This window comes from Labrus bergylta, chromosome 14, assembly GCF_963930695.1.
Source record: "Labrus bergylta chromosome 14, fLabBer1.1, whole genome shotgun sequence".
Taxonomy (NCBI): domain Eukaryota; kingdom Metazoa; phylum Chordata; class Actinopteri; order Labriformes; family Labridae; genus Labrus; species Labrus bergylta.
The window spans coordinates 25,970,628-25,992,938 of NC_089208.1; the positions used below are offsets into that span (position 1 = coordinate 25,970,628).

The 22,311-nt window shown below is 40.2% G+C and overlaps 1 protein-coding gene across 8 annotated transcripts in view; it reads right to left on the reverse strand.

Moving 5' to 3' along the window:
- Positions 1–22,311, reverse strand: part of arhgap32b (Rho GTPase activating protein 32b) — a 125,684-nt gene that overhangs the window by 19,470 nt on the left and 83,903 nt on the right. For 4 of the 8 annotated variants that reach the window (XM_020629273.3, XM_020629274.3, XM_065962946.1 and 1 more), the window contains 6 exons: positions 21,299–21,391; positions 20,513–20,635; positions 19,501–19,578; positions 18,399–18,480; positions 15,321–15,371; positions 13,952–14,026 (listed from right to left, as the gene is read on the reverse strand). In XM_020629273.3, the coding sequence (XP_020484929.2) occupies positions 13,952–14,026; positions 15,321–15,371; positions 18,399–18,480; positions 19,501–19,578; positions 20,513–20,635; positions 21,299–21,391 (502 nt within the window). Of the gene's footprint in view, positions 1–7,954; positions 8,242–13,951; positions 14,027–15,320; positions 15,372–18,398; positions 18,481–19,500; positions 19,579–20,512; positions 20,636–21,298; positions 21,392–22,311 lie in introns of those variants that run through there. The other 4 variants (XM_020629276.3, XM_020629277.3, XM_020629275.3 and 1 more) reach the window with 3 other exon arrangements.

Genomic DNA, 22,311 nt, shown 5'->3' on the forward strand with positions numbered 1-22,311 from the left:
CAGACGTTTGTTCAAAAAAATCTTTTTACTGAAAATCTCACTCTGTTAGACACTGGTGAGATGAGAGTAGCTGAGTGTTTTTCCACTTGATTGTGACTGATAAAGGCATCAATTATTCCTTTCACTGAAAATGGACTTAGATCAAGCCGTCTCAAAGACATAAAAATCAATAATAGAATATAGACATCACGCTCAAACAGTTTTAATCAAAGTTTTCCTCCGAGCACACAAGCGGCAAAGAGCAGCATGCCATGTTGACTGGACCGGAGGTGAACATCAAGGCAGATGTCATGTGGAAAATACTCAAGAGCTCTGCAGATAATTATTAAAAAAGAATTACTGCAACGTTGAAAATTTAATCCACATCTTTAAAATGTAATCACTGTTTGAATATTCAAGTACATTTTTAAAAAGACTCCCATTAATCCTGATATTTCTCAGAATATCCCCTATGTGAACTCTCTGAAACTTTAAAACCAGCATTGGCTGTGCTTTCCTCTTTGTTTTTCACTCCTTCACTGAACTGTTCAGACCTCAAACATCTAAAAAACAAAACTATGTCTCAAAGTTGTCTCTTGGTTCTTGTGTCCATCTTTTCTCTTGATTGTATATCTCCTGCCACAACTTTAAGTAAAACCTTTAGTCTTGGTTCTCATCTTTTTCCCTCCACTTGTCTCTCTTTGATCCTCTGTGATTGCTCTCTTTGTGCTGCCCCCTCGTACTCCAGTTGGACCAAGTGATGATGAAATCAACCATCAGTAATGGCTGAAGAATCATCGACCACTGAGCCCTTAAAGGCCGCCTCTTTAAAAGGATATCGCTTTAGTTTAAAGCTCATCTCCTGAATCGGCCTACATGAGTTCCAGGTTTTGACTCCAAGACTTTTTTAATGCCTCTACGTTAGTTTCCACACGGTCAAAATCACCAAGTCAAAATATGCATCTCGTTCATAGTAGTGTAAAGTGATGAAATCCCAGCACACCTCCAAGCATCACTCCTGCTGACATCACGGTCAGTTGAAGAGGAGGTCACCGTGGCAACAAAGGGCACGTAGTAACAGAAGTTAAGTTGATGTGTTTGGGGTCATTTTAGGACTCGCACATTGTACATTTTACAGCCTTTCCTACTGTTGCTCTCGTTCTGCTTTCTGTACAAAGTGCCTCTTCCCGAAACAACCATATCATTGTCCATTGTCAGGTTTCTCACACGGCCCAACCCTGCTTCACAAAGACAAAGACCAACAGCTCATTAGACCTCATTTAATGTGTCGTCTACCATTGCAAAGCTCCCCTTTCTGAATGCCTGAAACCATTTTAAGATGGAGAAATCAGCAAACACATTTCACGCATTAAAAACAGGAAAAAACATCAACCCAGATACAATTGTTTATATTTAACAACTGAAGACAGCAATACAAACGTTCACTGCCTGCCTGACCTACGATCATTGTTCTCTGTCAGCGCACCGTGTTAAACTTTATCTCTGATAACATCACAATCACAACAACTTCTCAGAGACGCTGCAGGCTAAAGAGGAAGTGTTTTTATTTGTATTTCAGGACACATTCCTTTAACTGCTTATAGTCACGGTCCATCACACAACAACCTACTCCTCTGATGCTTTTCACAACCTGCTCATCATATTTTCTCTTCCTGCTCAGGACTTCAGACCAACACAAACGCACAGGTAGAAAATGAATAATGTGTTTATAATTCAGTTCTGTGAATCATTTTAGAGATATGCAGATTAAATGTCGGTACCTTGCTGAGCTCTGCTTCAAAGTGAAAGACCAGAGTTTTCAGAAGTCCATTAAAAACAGAACAAGCTGAGTTACAAAAAGCTGACATTCAATTTTCTGTTTAGACGATAACAAGAATATAAAAGAAGTGTTCAGGCAGCATGTTTCCTCACAGCGCTTTTTATTTGTCAGAAGTGATGACACTATGATTCACACACATGTGCTGTGATGAATATCATCACTGAAAACATCTTCTGTGTAAACTTAGACCATAAGTTAGGAACGACAGAGAGGCTGAGAGGCTGTTGGTTTGCATGCTAAATAGACACTGTGGATGTCGACTGTGTGCTGCACACTTAATTGACAGTCCGTCAAGTACATTTAAAATTAAAACATCAGGACCAGAGTGAAACTAATGAGCTGACTCTGTAGCTGCATTAATCTAATGGTTTCTCATTGTGCCGGCAGAATACTAACAACAATATCCACACACAGTGAGTAGGCATAGAGACATTTCAGAAATATTTTAGTGGGAGAGTTTGTATTTTTTATTATTGAACTTGTTTGTTCTTTTGAATAAAACACATCCAAGGGCAAAACCAGCTTCGATCAGAGTCCATTAACTGGTATAAGAGAACTACAATGCATGTGAAATAATTTTACAATATAGTGTTTTAATGTCAGAGGGAGCTGTGTGATGATGCATGAAAGGGGTCAGTAGGTGATAAAAACAAGACTGACATTTAAAGAAATCTTTGCCTTGGAGTTGGCTGCAAGCTAAAAAAAAAACAATGATTCAACTTAACTCAGCTTTATTTATAAAGCCCCTTCATACATAAGACCAGGCAGCCCAAAGTGATTCAAATCATCAGCAGACAGCACCCCGAGTTGACTCACATTTTGTCAGCTGATTCTCGAGTCTTCAAGAAGTCTTGAACTGACCCTTCAGTGGTCACCATTCTTAAAGCTTTACCGAGGACTGGAATATTTGAGCGGTATCGTCCTCTGTAAACAAACAGATCTGCTGCTGTGTGACATTACAAATCAGTGAGCTGTGTCTCTCTAGCTGCTTTCACACATCCACTGCACTTCTGAGAACTCCTTGAAAATTGTCAAGGAGGTGTCCATGTACAAACATAAACAGCCCAATCCATTCACCCTGATTTTGCCCCCTAGCAGTAAAAAGTTCATGTGAAGTCAGTTTGAGTTGATGTCTGAACTCTGCAGGTTAGAGTCTGGAAGATTTATGGCGAGTGAGCGGTCACGGGGTCGACGTTCAAGTTGATTGGAGCTTCTCAGCTTTATACTTCTATATTCACCTCAGTTGGCATTAGTTTGACGTTTGAGAAAACATGTTGAAGTGATGTTAACACAGAAACCGTCACTTTTTCTGAAGACTACTTCTGCTGCATACTTTACGCAGCCCCCCAGCCCCCCCTCACCTAAGCCAAAGTCTTTTGAATTTTGATAGCATGTCTGACACTGAGTCTCCCGCTGTGAGGTGCATGTGTGAAAAGTAAGCTACTGAAAATATAGGGAGCTAAATGTCCTGACATTGCCCATAAAGTGATGTAAAAAGGGACTTTCCTGATTTAAATCCTCCAGCAGGTTTAAGAGTTCAACAAAAATACAGCAGTGAAAATCAAAACATGGATGTCTGACAGACAGTCCTTTAGAGAACACTGGGGGGTTCAATCAGTACTTTACTCCTGAAAAACAAAACACATCCCTCAGTGTAGTGTGTTTTTAAGGTAGCGGCTAATGATAATTCAATTTATGTTTCAATGAATGTTTTCTAAATCTGAATTGTTTTACCTGATGAAACTCACACAGCAGCATCTTGTGCTAGTAAAATAATTGCCCATACAGCTCTCTAACTTCCTCAGCCCTTCAAGTAAATAATGAACGCCTGAAACAAACTTTTGAGATCTGAGTCTCTATAGTGTACAGTTTTAATGAAGCAGCTCAATCAATACTGAACAAACAGCGATCCTCTGAGCCGGCGTCATCAAACAAGAGCCATCGTTCCATTTCAGAAGAAACTGGAGCTACAATTGACCCCTGAGGGAGAAACTCCTTCTGTACCAGCACACAGAAACGCTGAGGCAGCTTTGTTTACTCACAGTTCAGGCATCAAAAGAGCCTTCAGTATCATGAGAGGAGGAGGGGGGGGCTGACTGTGCAAATGTGCTGGCTTACACTGACACGTCGCTTTTATTTAGGAGCACAGACTGAGTGTACGATGTGAGGAAGAGGGGTGTAGTGACAGGCATGACACTGAACCGGAGACTCCATCTGCTGAGTGTCAGAGCAGACGACAGCCTGAGGCCAGCAGCTCTGAACACAGTGACACTGTCTCTGACACACTCGCTGTTGAAACACAGGCTGTAAGGCCATTTAAGGATTATGAAGATAGACTTTAAAAATTAAAAAATAGGCAATTTAGTCTGTGACGTAGCACTGATTTACTGCTTAGGGTCTTCAAAGAGGTCCTCCTACGACTTAAGAGTTGCCATTTTATAAAGTTGGGAGTCTTGCAGGGGAGAGATAATCTGACTTATAGTCCTGAATCTGTCCTCTTTCATTATTTAACTGGAAAATGTCCATTAGACCCTCTTTCCTAGGGGAACACTCATCGTCATACTCCACAATCAAAGGGCTTTCAATTATAAATCTATTAACTGAAGCCTCAATTATAAAAGAACTCTGTCAACATCACTACCTCAAGACACCATCAGGGGTGTTTTCTGAGACTTCTCCAGAGACATAAATGACCTTATACTTCTGTTTCCTCAGGTTGATTAGTACAGTCATACCAACCACAGTGTCTTCAATACACAGACTTGAAGACTTGACCAGGTGTACCTTTAGACTGAAAGGTGGGGACAGAGACAACTGGTCAGGACCAGTACCTGACTGGGGGTTGTTGGTTCAACACAGCACTTGCCAAATAGGAGCAGACCTGACCTGTCAGCCGAAGCCTCGAGGACAACGACGGAAACTGACAGGTGATAAGAGGCCCAGGTGACTCCCATCTCCCCCATCCCATTTTGCTTAACAATGAGTAAGGTCTTTTACCCGCCCCTTTTTTTTTAAAGCATCTAGAGATAACACTTGTTATGAACTGGTGCTATACAAATGATAATTGATTGATTGAGATTCACCGGGGGAAGCAGCAGAGAGCAATGTTTTCTTCCTCTTTTCGGTCTGCTAGCTCGGTCAATAGCTGATCATAAAAACCTCACTTAACAATCCGATCATAGTAGCAACAAACACTGCAAAGACAGGTCATTCATTATATTTCAGTTCATTTTAAAAAGCAGTATTAAATCTGTGTTTTGTTCTGTTATGTTTTAAAAAAATAACCTCTAACATAAGCATTTTTTTATATCTCAAAAGCAGTTTAACTTGACAAGTATTTTTCTATGAGTAGTTAAGACTTTCTTGCATTGATCAGAGTAATTCAAGCTGCACCTCTACTCTCCAGTCAAACCTCAAGCCTTACACTATCACAACAACTACATACCTTCTAAACCTCTATGAAACATTACCCTTTTAGCACAAACTGAGGTTAAAACTTTTCTGCAAAATGTTTTTTTTTTTGCAAGTGGTAAATTAATGGTGAATATTTTTGTATTTAAAATATGACAAACAATAAGGGGTTAGGGTCCAGGGCTTCTTCGCAGGGAAATGTGATTCACTTTGCCTAGCTTACATTTGCATGAATAACAGAGCCTGCAGATAGGACAGAGTTAAACACAGAGAATGAGGTTATAGTGTCCAATAACACCGACAGCTCTAAGCTGCTGCCTTGAACTGACTGTGACTATGACGAGGCTTTTCCCCATGAGAGCACCGACAGAGGCAGGGGACATGACAAGCCGAGGGAGAGGAGGAAAGGGGCCAAGCATTCCTGAAGGAACAATTACAGATGAAATGGTAGACAGATAGACAGACTCATTCCAACCAGTCAGAGGGGAGCTTTATAACAATCTGGAGGAAAAACAAAACAGTGTGCCATGGCTTTCCAAAGTAGAGCGGTGGCACAGTAGAGCCAATCAGAGGACTGTATGCCGAGATATTTGATACACACTCTGTGTATCAGTGTTTAATGAATACACAACTAGCAGTGGGCGTGGCAGCAGATCTGTAAGGCTTCACAATGCTCTAAACTCAGTCCTTTGACTTCAGCCTTAACCCCCTCCGGACTCAACAGACATGCACGGCCATGAAGGCAACAGAGCGGGACATTCAAACTTCTCTCCCCTCTTCACTGTTGATCTTAAACAAAACCATTAAAGATTGGTTGGAAATTAATACAAGCTATGTTTCAGGATTTTTTTTCATGTTGTGAGTAAAAGGGTTTTGGCTGCAATGTGATGCCTGGGACGAAGGACTAAACATGTTTTAGATGTGATAGGTGATTCAAACTTTAAGTTGCCTCTTTCTGAAGACAGTTTTGTAGAAAAATAGAGTTTCACAGTCAGAGGAGTAAATATTGTTGCCCGAGACTGTCTGCCATACTATTGTATCTACACAACTTGTAAATTAAGCTGCAATCTTTGGGTCTGGATAATAAAGCTGATGCTGACATGCCAATAACTGCATTTCCTTAAATGGCCACTTGAGGCAAATTATAAAAGAGGGTCATTCCCCATAAAACCTCATGTGTAAATGCCCAATTTCAACCTGGATTAGACACGTTTACACCATTTCTTTATTCAAGACAACTGTACAAGGTTTAAAATAAATTAGGTTTGAAAGCTGTATATAATAAAGGGGTGTGGCTACATTGTGTGTGACAGGTGAATGATGATACTGTGTCTCAGTTTATTCAGCCATGTTTGTGTTGCTGATGTCATTTAGAGATGATGTCATGCAAATATTGCACAATTAGGACATTATATGTTGTATCATCTATATTTCAGCACTAATTATCAGGTATGAGTGTTATTACCTGGCTTGAGTTTCTCATACATTGATCTACCCATGTCACTGGTGCAGTCAGGATTGTTGTTTTGATCTACAGTGAAGACAAGTTCTTCTTTGTTGTGTTACCCATTGTATATAATTCCTGCTCATAGTGTGCAGGTTCCCTAAGAGGATGGTATGTTCCACACGTTGTCTTACTTTCTCGAGGTTAAAAAACAAATCTGGCCAGCAACTATCTCATTGTAATTGATAATTGTGGGAAACAGAATTGTTTCCTTACTAATGTGTCATCTTATGACTTAGCCAAAGGCACAGGCTTTGTAGCTTTAGCCATACTGTCACTCCTCATCAGCTCCACCTTCATGAACAAATATGGTCCCTTGTGGCTCCAGAAAACCAATTTAAGATGACAAGGACTAAAGTGCCTTACTTAATTTTTATTTATTCATTGGAGCCTACAAACCAGTGGCTGAAGTCACACAGTGGCACATTCACTTCATGTATACAGTCTGTATGCTTTTTTGTTTCTCTGAAAGTCAATATACATCACAAAGGGCTACAATAATCTCAATTTCTAATTCAACAAATCACAATAAACCAGAGAGACAGACAAGTGAAAACCAGAACATTACACTGGGAGTGTGAGTGTTTACACCCATTAACACGACCTCATAACACCACTCCGGATGGTGTTTCTGGACGGGTGTTCATTGTGTAAACAACAGAGCAGTGTGTGCCTGTGACTGTTTCAAAACGATCATGAGTGACAGTAAACTAAAGTGTGTGGGGTGTAGAAGAAACTAAATATATTATTTTTCCATGCAGGACTGAACTGATCTTCAGATTTTCCATCATCAGTGCCAGGATCAACTTTTTTTTTTTTAATTGTAAAAATAAATCTTTACAATTATTTAACAGAATCCAGTGATGGAGAAGTGAACCCGTTAAAGACCTGGCTGGTGATTGTACTGATCTAGGATTCACTTTCTAATGTATTTAAATTCCAAAGTATGTCTGAACTTTTTAACACAGGAGAAAAGCTTCAACTATTCATATGTTATCAAACGAGGGCAATGAGAGGGATTGGAAAAAATGTGGAGTCATATGAGGAAGGAGTAATATTTTCCCCATTGAACAAACCGCCTCCTGCAGTCCCTCCTCACATCGTTTATTTACAATAAAACAAGATGCATGAATGATACGTTTAAAGATACCCAGAGTAATAAAAATTAAAAGTTTATAAGAAAAATATATAGCTGGACATAATCTAAAACATTTTCTTACCTTCGCGTCATAACGCCGGACTTGGCTTCTCAGGAGTCCAAAGTGCAGCTAAAGCTCAGAGACTGTTGTTAACCGTACACACAAACAAAACAGCGAAAACAACTCTAAAACCCGAAAATATTCACTAACTCTCTGTAACCAAGCGACAAAGATAAAGATAAAAGTTCAGACAGAACGACTAGAAGCTCCGCACACTTTCCTCTTTGCTCCGTCAGCGAGTATCCACACACACACGCGCGCGCACACACACACACAGCTCCGCTCCAGCCAATCACAACCACACACGTGCTGCCTTCAAGTGCACACGGAAAATGGGAATTACCGGCTGTTAATCCTAGTCTCACACCACTGTCAAAGGTAATTAAGTTTAAAACAAAGCCATTTCCTGAAGTACTTTTAAATGCTTTATATCCCCCAACATCTATACAACCTAAATTATAAACGCGTTACTCAATATACCTTTTTGATTGATTCAATTATTGAAATTGTGTCATAAAAAAAACATAACCGAAAACATTGTGCTCTGAAACCATCAGAAAGTTTAAACAAAAAAAATGGGTTTAACATTTCAATTTATTTTTGCATCCAATTCATTTTTTCCTATGACATTTTTAAATGAGCCTGTTTTCAAAGCTTTCAACTGTGATAATTAAAAAAGGATGAGGATTAAGCAAGTAATGGACCCTATCAGCAAGGAGATAAGAGGCACAAGCCTTGTCCGAAGGGGCCGCCTCAATCAGCTGAAACTGAAGGTTCCTCACATTAGCTTTAAGTGCACCTAGGAAAATAAGTCTCCAGCTATTAAAGGTTTTAATTTTGTCAAATTTATTCAGATTATGTAAAAAACTATCTACCAAAGCCTTCCACAACTGTTTTTTTTTTATAATCGTTTAAAGCATAACAAGGGAAGCTGTACACTTTGTGAGGATTTTCTGCATTTCTTTGCTACAGTGCCTTTGTTCCAACATCTGTTGTGATACAAAACAGCCACAAAAGAAAGAAACAGCTGGAAGCAACTTTGTGCTGCAGTTTTACAAAACAGTATTAAAATGTGCATTAAAGAGGTCACATTCTGCCCTTTTGGGGTTTGTATATTTAATCTATGTTCCTACTTTTGTATGTTCACTATAGATAAAGTCTGAAAAAAGTGTCTGTTTTCATGTACTGCTCCTCCTTGCTCCCTCTACGCTCTGAGTCCGTCAGCTACACTCTGTTGAGCCCACACTGTTAGACCCCACGTGGGCCAAGTCTGCTCTGATTGGTCTGCCGATCCGCTCTGTCGTTATTGGTCAGTTGCTTAGCATGCGTCTCGGAAATTTCAACATGAGCTTCTGGGCTTGCCACAACGAGCCAATGGGCTTAGATCAGTGATCTCACACTGACAATGACGTCACACTGACACATTTTTATCGAGGGGGGCTAGAACTGAGCGCTACATGCAGCTAATGCTACAGCTAACAGGAGGACGTAGGAGAAGCTGCGTTTCTGCAGACTTTGAATTTTTGCAAATAGATGTGCCTAAACATGCACAGGACACATGGAAAACACACTAAAGAGCATATAAAACCAGAAAAAGCAGAATATGGGACCTTTAACAATTTTAAAGATGAATGTTTAGATTGCTGGCTCACACATGAGCTTGATTCTAGTATTTCCAACAGCAATTGAACATAGCATCACTGTCATTAGGCCATGAGTGAGGCTGTTTTTTTACACATCAGAAAACACTCCTTCATACAGAACACACACACACACACACACACACGCACACCTCCTAACCAGCAGTATCCCTTTCTTCATTCTCACCTAACACTTTCCAAACGTAATCATTCCTTCATTTATAATTAAATACTTTAGTGACTGGACTTTTCGTATCTCTAGACCTGAATACAAAGTTCAAAATCTAACAAATAAATGTGTTTCACTGAGAATCTGTGTCGATTGGTATGATAGTGAGAGTAGTTAATACTTCCTTTTATTCTGATTATCTTTCACCCTGAACTGAACCCTGATTGGCTGCTGCCATGCTTACAGTTCCCACATCCTCCCTGACTGACGACTCATTCAAACTCCTCAGGTGGGAGGAAAGACCCTCAGACTTGACCACTGCTGACCCACTGACCCCCAGCTGCCTCTCTCTGACAGTCAGACGGATTCAGTCCGGCTTAAACAACATACTGGATGTCTTGACATTAAACCCGCTCTCCTCCTCTGAGGGGCCCCTCGACCCCCTGAAAGCATTATCTTATTAATGCTTTAACTAGCTTAGTCGCTAAGCAGACACACTGAGTCAAAATAAAGTCAAACTAATTTGTTGTCGGTCCAGAATCACAAGACTGCAGTCAGACCTTTTTCCCTGCATGTGATTGCTGAAACATGACACGAGATTAACAACACAGAGATAAACAGTCATAGTAAACATCTTTGCATGAAGAGCTCTGATATGTTCAGTAACAAAGTAAATATACAACAAGCACAGTTTTAAGATCACCTTACTTTAGAATATTTTAAAAGTTCATGCTGCTAAAACAACTCAGAGTGAATACTGCACAAAGTTTTAGTAACTTAACATTTTCTAAAATTTGGAAAAGGACCAAAAACAAAAAAAAACAGGATTTACACCTTTGGATATCTTACTGAAACACATCTTTTTATCTGTTCCTTTAATAACCTGAAAGTAGTTTGGTTTGTTTCTACAGAGTTTTATGCACGCAGTAGCGCTGAAAACAGCTCTCTCTCTCTGATCAACTGCAGAGCATTGACACTACTCGCAATACTAACACGAGGGGTAAAGAGCGAGGAGAGATCGTCTGCTATTTAATTAATCTTAAATTGAGATACTGATAAAAAAAGAAAAAAATGTTTTGAAACAGTGGGCAAATGGACAGACTATCTGGGTGGGCCACCAAGGTGTGTTTACAGCTAAGTGTGAAAACCCTGCCATTGATAATTAAAGTCTTTTTGCTTAACGGTTCAGGACGGAGAATCTGGAATTTCATGTATATCTGGAAGAATCTCATCCCTGTGTAATGCCAGGACGGTTAAGTTGCCAAGAAAAAAATTATCACAGTTTCATCTCAGTGGGTGAAAACTGATGAAACTTAGCTTGAGGTGAGGTTCTCCTGCAGGACTGCGGACTATTAGTAATGTGCAGTTTAACACCTCTAGAGGATGTGCAGCTCTGATGTCACGAGTCAAACAGGATGAGAGCTTTGTGAGGGATTAACTGCACTGCAGCTGTTTTGCATGGAGCTAAATGGTCTGATTCAAACTGGGGGATGTGGAACCAGCGAGGAAGTGTGTTTTACAGCTCCATGCAAAGTTCAATGTACAGGAGCTGAACGCCATGCTGTTTGCCACATAAACACGGCCGTAAATCTGAATCCCTACCTGCTGCCCCAAACGCCTGTTAACTTTGTAGCTCTGCAGCAACACAGTGTGAAATAATTTGTTTTGAATATGCAACAGAGCACAATAATGATGCAATGTGAGTCTGTGTAATGTAACTCCAGATATTCATTAGCAATCATCTTTGTGCTTCAGGTTAAAATATAACCGTCATCAGAAGTGTTGAAGCCTCTTCCAAACCAAGGTGTGGTCCACAACAACAACAACAACAACAACAACAACAACAACAGACTCTTATTGAAGCTGCACAGCAACACGAGGGATCTCAAAGTCTCACAGACCCGGGGAAATGATCTGAGGACAGATCTTAGTCTGTCCCACAGACATTCTCTCCTCAGTGCACTTCCTGTCTCCCTCACATAACCAGCTGTCTTGGCTCATGTGTGCTCACAGCTGCCCCAATCACTGGTCCCCAGACGTGGAGAAGGCCTGCGCTAAGGAGGGGAACAGAGGAGGGGGGTGAGGTTTACATCTGGGTCAGAAACTGGTCGGGTCTGTTTGGCTGTCTGGGGAGGAAAGACGGCTGTCGGCCATTTTTTTTATCCAAAGACTACAACTCTTTATTTCATGTCAGCAGACGAGTTTATTTGAACTGTCAAGAAGAGTGATCTCTGTTCTCTGGTTTCACTGCGGAGTGAAGCTCACAGACAAAAGGCTAATAACTCCTAGCTTCTTTCTTCTTGCTTTAACTGCAGCATGTTAACTATTTCCATGGTTTCACTGGGAAAGGTTGGTGGTGAGCGGTAGATCTAGGCAGAGCACACATATTTTTCCAGTGCCGTGCGGCTCCCTGCAGGAATGTGCTCTTTCAGTCTCCATGGCGAGGCAGACAGAGATTCTTACTGTTGCAGGACAAAGCTTAGCGCTCAATGGATGGGTTTACAGGCCCCCTCATTGTAAAAGGATTAAATAAATCAAGGCCGGTCGAGACCCCAGCACCGTGGCACCCCTGCTCGGCCTTTCAACTGCGACCAAACACACAAACACAGCTGGCCCCCGTCCAGACACAGGGTACATTCAGCAGCCTTTTGAGACGTGCTGTAGTAACCTGGCTCACCCCTGAACTCATTTGCATACACCTTTAGGGGCCAACACAGAAAAAGGAACAGGCAGCTGGACGGATATTTCTTTTGGAGAGCAACATTTGAAAAGTGGGGCTGCATTTTCCATCATCGAAATCTAACCTCAAAACTTCCACATACAGCACATTTGAACTTTTTAGACAAATACCAAGCACTCAGGTGCAATCATGCTGCCAAGACCTTGAGCATATTCAAAATACAGTTCTATAATATATAGAGTCTGACCATGCAGAAGGAATATGCAGGACCTTCAAAGTGAAATCCAGTTTGTTTAAACCATGGAATTATCATAAATATTTCAGAGTCTATATGACAAATAGGTTTGAAAGTTGCCCCAGTAGATTTATTTGCTAGTAGCTGAAGGCTGGCTTGTTACTGTTACAGTTTCAGGACAGAGGAGTGTGTAATCGAAGTGTTTGTTTTTTCCACTGACAGGTTGGGGTTGTTATCACATGTGTCTGAAGAAAGTACTTATTGGTGGTTTTGAATAAGAATGATTGAGATGCTGTTCCTTATATTGTCTTCTTCCAAACCACCAGACCCCGTTAACAAAAACACTTTTACACCACAGAACACTTGAGTAGTGCTTAATGCAGCCTCAACCACCTGTTGGGTTTTGTTGTCTTGACGAGGGACTTTGCATCATTTTCTATTCGGGTGCCTTGACAGTAAGAGTACTGCTGTTTCATGACCTTTAACTTCTCTATTCAACTCCTGTGTAGTTTATTTATGCATCAAAAGATTAGGTTTTCAAATTCCTCCTTGTATGTGTAAACGTTCTTGGCAATACAATCGATTCTGACTCTGACTGAAGTTTTAAAAGGTTATTTCTTATCCAACACAACACAAGAACAAAGATAAACTAACTAGTTGAGGCAGACATAGATCAGACATTCCTGTGTTCTGTGAGGTAAAAACACCTCTTTGTGGTGAAGGAGTACAGTGGCTTTGACTTTTAATTTGGCTTTAATCTGTGTAAAAAGAGGATGTGACCTTAAGAAAACACAAGTGTCCTCTGATCTTTTCAAACAGTTTAAATAAAGTCAGAGTTTGTCAGTGTCAAAAACAAACAACTGTGGACCTTCTTTGATTGGCTGAAACACTTGACTGGAGCAGTTCCTAAACGTATTTGTAAACATCATTCTTTTAAACTCAAAATAAGGAAAAGTAGGAACCAGGTTGAAATGCAGGAATTACCCGAGAAAGTTTCACACAGACAGACACACTAGAAAGAGAAGTACTTCCAGCTCTATGTATCACTACAGCTGCAAAACTACATGTGGCTAAACACTTATTGGTCCCAGAACAGAGTGTGGAGATGATGTGCACAACTGTGTTAAAGGTTGTAGACGGGTCACAGCAGACTGGACTGTCCCCTGTGAAGCTATAACCCCAATATAAGAGGTAAACAAACCAGTAGTATCAGAGACACATCACACAGGGTTGTGTTGTTAGTTTTTGGTTAAAGGGATATCACGGTGCAGCACACCAGAGGATTTTTGTCTACCTGAACTTATGCTGTAGTGGTTTAGCGGGTCGGCCACCCATGCATTGTCCTGTATTACACTCTCCATCTCCAAGTCTGCATGCAGCCGGATGGAAGGATGGACCGACAGACAGATGGATGGATGGATGACGGAGATGTGAGAGAATCAGCAGAGGGAGAGAAGCATGTAAAGTTAGAAAACAGAACAACTGTGTACAGCTGGCACTGTGAGGTCAGCAGCTATATGCATAGAAATGACACTTTGAGCAGTAATTTGTTTGGCAAGAGGATGATTATAATAAAAGTAAAGAAACTTTAAACTCAACACAAAACAAGTCCTTTTTACGTGATGAGTTCAATATAATAATAAAGTTATAATCCTTAAGATTCTCATGAAATCAAAACCGTTTTTTTGTTCATATTTATGTAGAAGTTTTCATTGTTAGTGACAGTGTTTACCGTTTCCTGCCTGACACTGAGATGTCCTTATACGCCTCACGGATTCACAGGAAACAATGCAGCATGTAATACAGCGGTAATGTGTTTAATCTGATCTGATGGATATCAGCCTCACAGTTTACTGTTGACTCTCCGTACACTGGATCAGAGCTGCTAATGCTAACCTAACAGCTGCAGGATCAGATGTAAATATTTCAGGAGCTAAAGGACATAAAACCTATTTACAGTCTGGTGTTTGATAAAGAGCTGCACATCTCCTCATAGATAACCATCTCACTGTTACTGTGTCCTGCTGTTTAAAGGGAAACCTACCTGCACCACATGCAGCATGAATCAGATGAAGGTTGCTTATGGCATGATGGAAAAGACCAACTATAGCACAATTTCTTTGTTAAATCAATGTGAGTTTGTAAGAGAGACTTCTGGGATCTGTAGTAAGAAATTGCACTTGCTGTAATAACCAGTCGATGAGTCTGACCAATATGGGATTTCTGTGATCGATACCACTGAAAAATTGAAGAGGGGAAAGACTTTACAAATATGGAGGTGGATATGTGACTTAAGGGCTGGAATGAGAATAGACCTTCACCGTTTTGACAGCCATAGAAGTGTGCACAGATAGTTAGAAGGCTGCTTTAATAAAGATACTTAACATTATTAATAAATGTCTACTCATTCTTTTGGATTGCTGTTTGTATTTTTTCATTTGGCTGCAATGAAAATATATGTGTTACATAGCCTTATAGATGCTGACCATTTCAACATCAGTAGAAAAAACGGGAATGTCAAATTTACCAGGTTTGAAATCTTCAGGATTATAACTTTAAACACTTGTCATACAAGTCAAAATGTGCAGGTGTATTTTGTGTGTGAGACAGTAAAGGCAGATTGAGTGGACAGGTGGATGAGGTGTGTGTATACCAACACGCACAGGGAGGGAAGAGACTCCAAGAAGCGGGCTGCAGGCCAGAGCAGGGGGAGGCTGAGGCAGAGGAGTCACAGTCAAAAGCAACAAATCAAAAACATGCTAATGCACATAAACATCCCTCTGCAGTGAGACAACAACAGTATTAATGATGCAATGCAGTGGAGCTCAAGCAGTGCAGTCTGGACACATAAACAGGCAGCTCATATACAATGACATATAATTATTTGTTCTGACACTGATAATGAACTTGATAAAGCTCATTCAATATAATAACAACGGAGCATCTGCAGGTTTTAGATAGCTTACTACTACACTTTGGATAGAATTGATTAAAATCATAAATACTATAAGAAGTGGACAAAGTGTTACAAAAGTGAAAAATGTAGATGTGTATTTATCCTGCATTACTTCCACTGGCCAGCAGGGGGCAAAACCACTGGTTGTCACAATTTGGAAGTTCATTAAAACAAAAAAAGATCCTACTTTACCCACTTGATTTATTACCTCACTAAAAACTTTAAGTTTTGAGTTTATTTTCATTCACACGATGTTCAATTACAGTTAAATTACAGTCCAATAAAAAAAAAAGGAGAGGCGAAAACAGGGTCTGCTTTAAGGCATGGTTATCGTTGATTGACAAGTTGCTACCATGACAACCTGAAAAATGGCTTTTCTCAGCGACTGGTTGCACAAAAGACATTCTGAGAAGTAAGCTATTCATTTTTTCAGAATTTGTATTTTGTTTAAATTCTGTATTTTGCTAAATTGATCATGCTGAATAATACTGCAGTTACTGTAAATTATGGAGGCTATTTATCAACCAAGCTAGCACCAGGGCATGAAAAATGAATGTGATGTATGATATCGTTGTTCAACATTTTGAAGGTTGATAAGCAAAGACAAAGAGTGAATATTAGCTATTTGCATTTTTTATATCTATCTATCTGCTCACCTTCATGTTTTACAAAATGACTGTATGCAACATGTTTCTTCTGAATCAAATCAAAAAGCTTTTTTTCTCACAGCTTTAAATTGGCATCAATATTCTGAGTGTTGCTCATATCTAACTTGAGCTTCATGTGACTGAATACAAATGGTGTGAAAGCATGGATGTTACACTCAGGCCTTCATCCAATGGTTAAAATGTACACATGCTGAGTGAGCAAAGTTTGTTTACGTAGAAAAAATTATGATATATTCAACTTTTGAAATATCTTTCTAGTAAATGCTCGTATTGTGATATTGCCTAGCTAGCATTAGTGTTAGCCTTCAAGTTAGCATGTGCAGAATCTTTGCTCCTTTGCAGCTCACTCTCTTGTTTGGTGACATTTAGACGACGACGATGCCAAAACAGTAGAATACAAAACAGTAGTGCTCAAAACCAACAAGTGCTGTCACAATAACTCTGTCCACTTCTTATACAGTCTATGTGAACAAATGTACTTAAATGTATCAGATTGGACACAACAAGAAAACAGATGAACATTTAAATGTTGTATCTTATTAATATACTGGACCTGCAGATGCTCTGTAGAGGATAAAATGCACAACTGACTAAAAGGGAAACATGCAAGCATTAAAACATGGCTAAAGAGCAAAGGGGGGGGGGGTGCAGGCAGATAAAGTCGTGGAGTGGGCTGAAACAGTTAAATCATTTCTGATCGGTCACAAAGTGTGAGAGGCTCCAATAATCGACTGGCACAGCTGATAACACCCTGCGTCTGTAATGATCTGTGTGGTTTGTGTGGATTTCTCTGTGTGATCACTTATTCCAGACCTCGAAGAGTCATAGAGGGTTTATGATGGAAGAGACCCCTGACTCCGCTCTCCAGGCCCACAGAAAACAGCCCTGAGAGAGTGACTCATGTTGGTTGAATCCCTTCTTTTTTCTATTTGGAAGAGGTGACGTGGATTCATACAGGACGCTTATGTTTGATCAGAAGGGCTCGGCTTTAGTGAAGTGAGCTGCTATTTCAGAGTGTGAACAAGTGAGAGCAAAGTTCAAGTTCAGCTCAAGTCTTTATCACAGCCACTCTTTCATTCCAGCAGGGTTTATGATATGTATTTGTGTTTGACTCTCTGTGGAGCGTGCTAAAGAGCTTACGTGTTTGCCCTGAACGCAGTAGATTAGCTCAGTTATTTGCCAGTGGATTTGCATAGTGCTGACTCAATATAACGTGATTAAGGAGAGAGCTATTTCAGGAGATGATGTCAGAATACTGGGTTTACTTTCACTGTAACATCTCCATAAATGTATGTAATCTCTAAATCCTTTAAGTCAGCTTTATATTAAAGACTAGCTCGATTAAGTTCTATAAAAATAGGCAGAAACCCCTAACAGAAATCTTAGTATTACATTTATTTAAATTACATCACAATTATGAATAACTGTGTACAATATTAAGACAGAAATCCAGTTTTATAATATGAAATCAATTAAACAATGTTAGATGTGCAGCAATGTGTAAGACATACAACCAGACACATCCCGAGCCACAACATTCATTACAGACTTAAACTAATGCTGTCAAAATGTTCTATCCCACGGGTTCTAAAACATTACAATCTCTGTTACTTTAATAATCGATAAAGTTAAAAACTACTGTATCTTTAAAAAAAACTTCAGATCTTCAGTCATATCTTTAACCAGAAGCTGTCAGAAGTGAAAGACAGAGCACTGTATAAATTACACAAATATGTTGGCAAAGCAACAAATACTTTTGCAAAGATTTGAGCGATTAAGACAGTGTGAAGGAGCTTGCCTGCATTTTTTGGTGATTCAAAAAAATAAATTAACCAATATTGGGAAGTGCATTTTTGTTGCCATATCAAAGTTTAGAATACTGATATCATGACAACCCTAAAATAACAACAATATCAGGAAGACATTAGATCCTACCGGTGATCACTCCCTTTCAAGACATTTCCTGTGAAAGAGGAGCAGGAGGAGGAAGAGGAGCAGGAGGAAGAGGAAGAGGAAGAGGAAGAGGAGGAGGAAGCGGAGGAGGAGGAGGAAGAGGAGGAAGAGGAGAGGAGGTGGAAGAGGAAGAGGAAGAGGAAGAGGAAGAGGAAGAGGAGTACCTGGTTTAGGCACCGTGTTGGTCATGGACTGCGGCACTTTGTCATTGATGAGCTCCACACATTCGCTGGGAAAGAAGCCGACCTGAACAGAGAGAGAGAGAGGGACGAGTGAGAGAGACAGGGTGAGGTGTGAGGGAGTACAATCAGATTTAGATAAAGAAATAAAGGCTGACAGACGGACGACACACTCAGGTGTGGTAACATTTTAATCACGTGATGATGTTATTGTAAGCGTTGTGACGGAGATGTACTTTAGACCTTGTGGTGTGGTGTGGAGAACATGAGAAATCAAGTTGTCACAGATTGGCTAAACGACATACTCCTGTGATACACGTCCTGTGTTCATTTCAATCATCCATCCATCCATCCATCCATTAGCCATACCGCTTTTCACATCCGGGGTTGCGGGGGGATGCAACCGATACCAGCTGTCATTGATTAGATTTCTGTAGATTACTACAGAAGTCAGATTAACATGCTGAAAAAAGTATCCTCTCCTTGTTCTTCCATTCAGAGAGAGAAGCTCTGTAACCCAGAGGAGAGCACTGACAGCTCATCTGGACTATAAGTGCACTGATCAGTGAGTGTCTGCTGGCTGACACTCTGACAATGAGGACTGCTTCTGTTTGACAGAGGGCTGAAGTGCACACGAGGAGAGAGAGGACTGCATGTCCGATTGAGCGAAACCATGTGCGCATATGCAATAGTCACACTGCAGGTCGCAAGCTCCTCAGACGACTTGATGCTGGGAGCCAAAACTTGGAGAAAAACAGCAGGTTGTGACAAAAGCCCTGAAAAGCACAAGAGTTGTTTTCTTCTGTGATTGAATTGAAGACTGAGTGTAGAAATGAACCAGTGGAGGCTCACACCCTGTAATCTACTCACAAGTTTCACATAAAAGAGGATTTGTATCTCGCTTTGTCTTTCAAAAATCTCTTTTGAGTTTGAATTCTGCTTTACAAAGAGGGCGCTCGTTCTCTCCTCGTCCTTGAAACACCTCCAGTAAAAAACCTAATCAAAAGTTTCCAACGACAAGACAAGACAGAGAGAAATAGAAAGTGTGTGTGTGGGTGTGTTTTTGAGTGTTGTGTGAGCTGTGTACCTGGAAGCCATGTTTGCCTCTCCACCATGTGGTGTCTTCTTTAGGGGGCATGTCAATCACAGACACGATGTCTCCGACCTGCAGAGAGAACCAGAGGGAGAGATGGAATATTAAAAACATGTTTAATTAAGAGGTCGACCAAAAGAACGCCTCATTATCTATTGTGATTAACACTCCATACAAGTCTAGGAAATGTCATCATGAACCACAGATGAGTCATATTTAATGGAAAGTTAACTTTATATAAGACAGTCTGAATTTAAATAATGAATCTGATGAGGTTGTTGGTTTAAGTGTGTCATTACTAATTTATCAGACTGAGGAGAAGTGCTGTTGTCAGCATGCTCTCTCTGTTTCAAGCATGGTCGTTACAGTCACAGCAATAAGAGTTAGACTAACTTAGTGAAAGTAGAATTTAACTTTAGGCATTCAGCCACTAAAAAGAACAGTTTAACATGAATTAGCTTTTCTCTGATGCTCTTCTGTGGACGCAGGTCGTTATTAAGGACTGCAGGCTGAGCTGATGCTAACGTTAGCCTAGCTCATCTCCTCCTCTTCAAATCCATGAAGCCTTTTAATTTAACAAACAAACATTAAATAAAGCAGTTTCATGTTAAAATCTGTGTCAAATGATGAGTTAGCAGTTTACTAACTGACCAAAACAAAGATGCACAACATGCACTGACCCTTTCTCTGATAGAAGCAGCTATTCAAACAGCTTCTGGTATATTATAGTCGACAAATTGCACTTCTGTCTTTTATTACTGTTTTCATGTATTGTGTCGACCTTTTCTTTTGTCACACTGTTATTTGTTGTAAACTTTCAGTTACCAGAATATCACCACGGTAACGATTGTTTTGAGCAGAATTGTTCAACACTAGACGTCTCAAAATGAATATTCAGCTGCTAAATCAACTCACAGTTGACGTTTGTAATTAAGCCTTATGTTGACCATTCAGAGGGATAGAGAGAGTGTGTGTGTGTGTGTGTGTGTGTGTGAAGTGCTGTCACCTCGAAGGAGAGCTCATCTGAAGCCTGGGCGATGTAGCGCTTGATGACGTGAGCAGCAGCGATGGCTGGCACGTTGATCGACGACTCTTCATGGACCAGCAGGTGATTCCCTTTATTGTCGACCTAACGCAGACGGACACAGACACAGACACAGACACACACAGACACAGACACACACACACACACCACTGGTTAATATACAACTGCATGAAAAGATACACAAACATGAAAACACAACAGATCTGCAGAAAAACAAAAACATCTTGACGTAATCTCATTGTTCTACTACTTTATTCATTTGGCTGTTAAGAAGAGGAAATTAATAACTACAATGTCCTGAAAATGCTGCAAGGATCTACTAGAAGATTCTACAAAACTAAATGACTTTATTTGGAAGCAGCAGAAACTCTGATTCATCTTTTACAGAACAAGTGGAACACTGTTCAGCCCCAGGTCATCGTTTATGTTAAAAATCATCATTGTTTGACTTCTTTTGTTAATCGATTCAGTTTTAAAGATTTAACGAGATTTTCTGGGAATTTCTTGTTGTCATGGATAAAACCACCTCTTCTTAGCTACTATACTGTGTTAGTGTACTGATACTACCAATATACTATAGGCTACAACTCCTTTCTTCAATAGTGTTCTGGTGTCTTCATTAACTAATAAAATCAATACCTCACACCTTTTGAAGAAACAAAAAAGAGCTTCTGATACATTTAAAACATGTTGTTTAAGTTATCAGAGTATGTGTGTCTTAGTGGTCAGAGAACAGCTGAGCCTCACCTCCATCCATGTGAGGGCCGGTCCACAGTTGATCTTGTTGTCAGCGATGGCTGAGAGCCGGGAGAGGTAAGCCAACAACATCTGGGAAACTGACTGACATGAGGAAAAACACACACACAGGGCAGTCAGAGTCTGATCAGTCAGGTAGACCCTGAATATCAAACGTTTACATAGATGTTTGATTGTGTTTTACATGTTTTTTAGCAGTAAAGAAACAAATCACACATGTTGTAAACCTTTCACAGGACTTTATATCACAGGGTAAGTTCAGTTTGAAAGTTTTGGTGCATAAATATCAGCATGTGTGATGTATCACTTGCAGAAAACTCCTGATATTTGCAGTAGGAGCTGTATGTGTGAACGCAAACAGCCTCATTTTTCACTCTGACTTCACCTGGAGTTTCTCCTGCTAGCCTCCTATTATTTTTTCCACAGCAAGTCCGAGTGAGCTGATGTGAGAACAAGCTGGATATTTCAGGAGTGTAAATGTGAAATCAGCTTCTGACTCCATGACATGAAAGAGTAGGATTGCAGGTTTCTGCTCCTGCAGCTCTCATAAACACAGCTGCGGGTGAGAGTACAATAGTGTTCTGCAGGAGGCATTGTAAAGCTATTATTCTGAAAGGATCTGCACACACACACACACACACACAATAACCCCTCAGTGATGAACTGGTTTTACCGGTTTGGTTTGATACCGAGCCTCTGCATTCCTGCTAAAGCTTCAATCTGACCAAAAAGGTTTTGTGTGGATCAGGATTCATTTCACAGGCTGAAGAGCAAATAAACTGGCAAAATATCAAACAGTGCATTCCCAAGACTAAAGCCATGGTGATCATATTCAATATCAAAGCAGAGTAACAGGTTTCAGCTCGATACCTGAAACTTTGATATCTTGTGTTTTAAAAGTCAATGTGCAGACAAAGCAATCATTCATCTGATTTAGGGTCTGAGGGAGTCTGGAGAGATCATGGAGTGTAAATAAAGTGTTGTTAGATTTAAGAAAAACTACG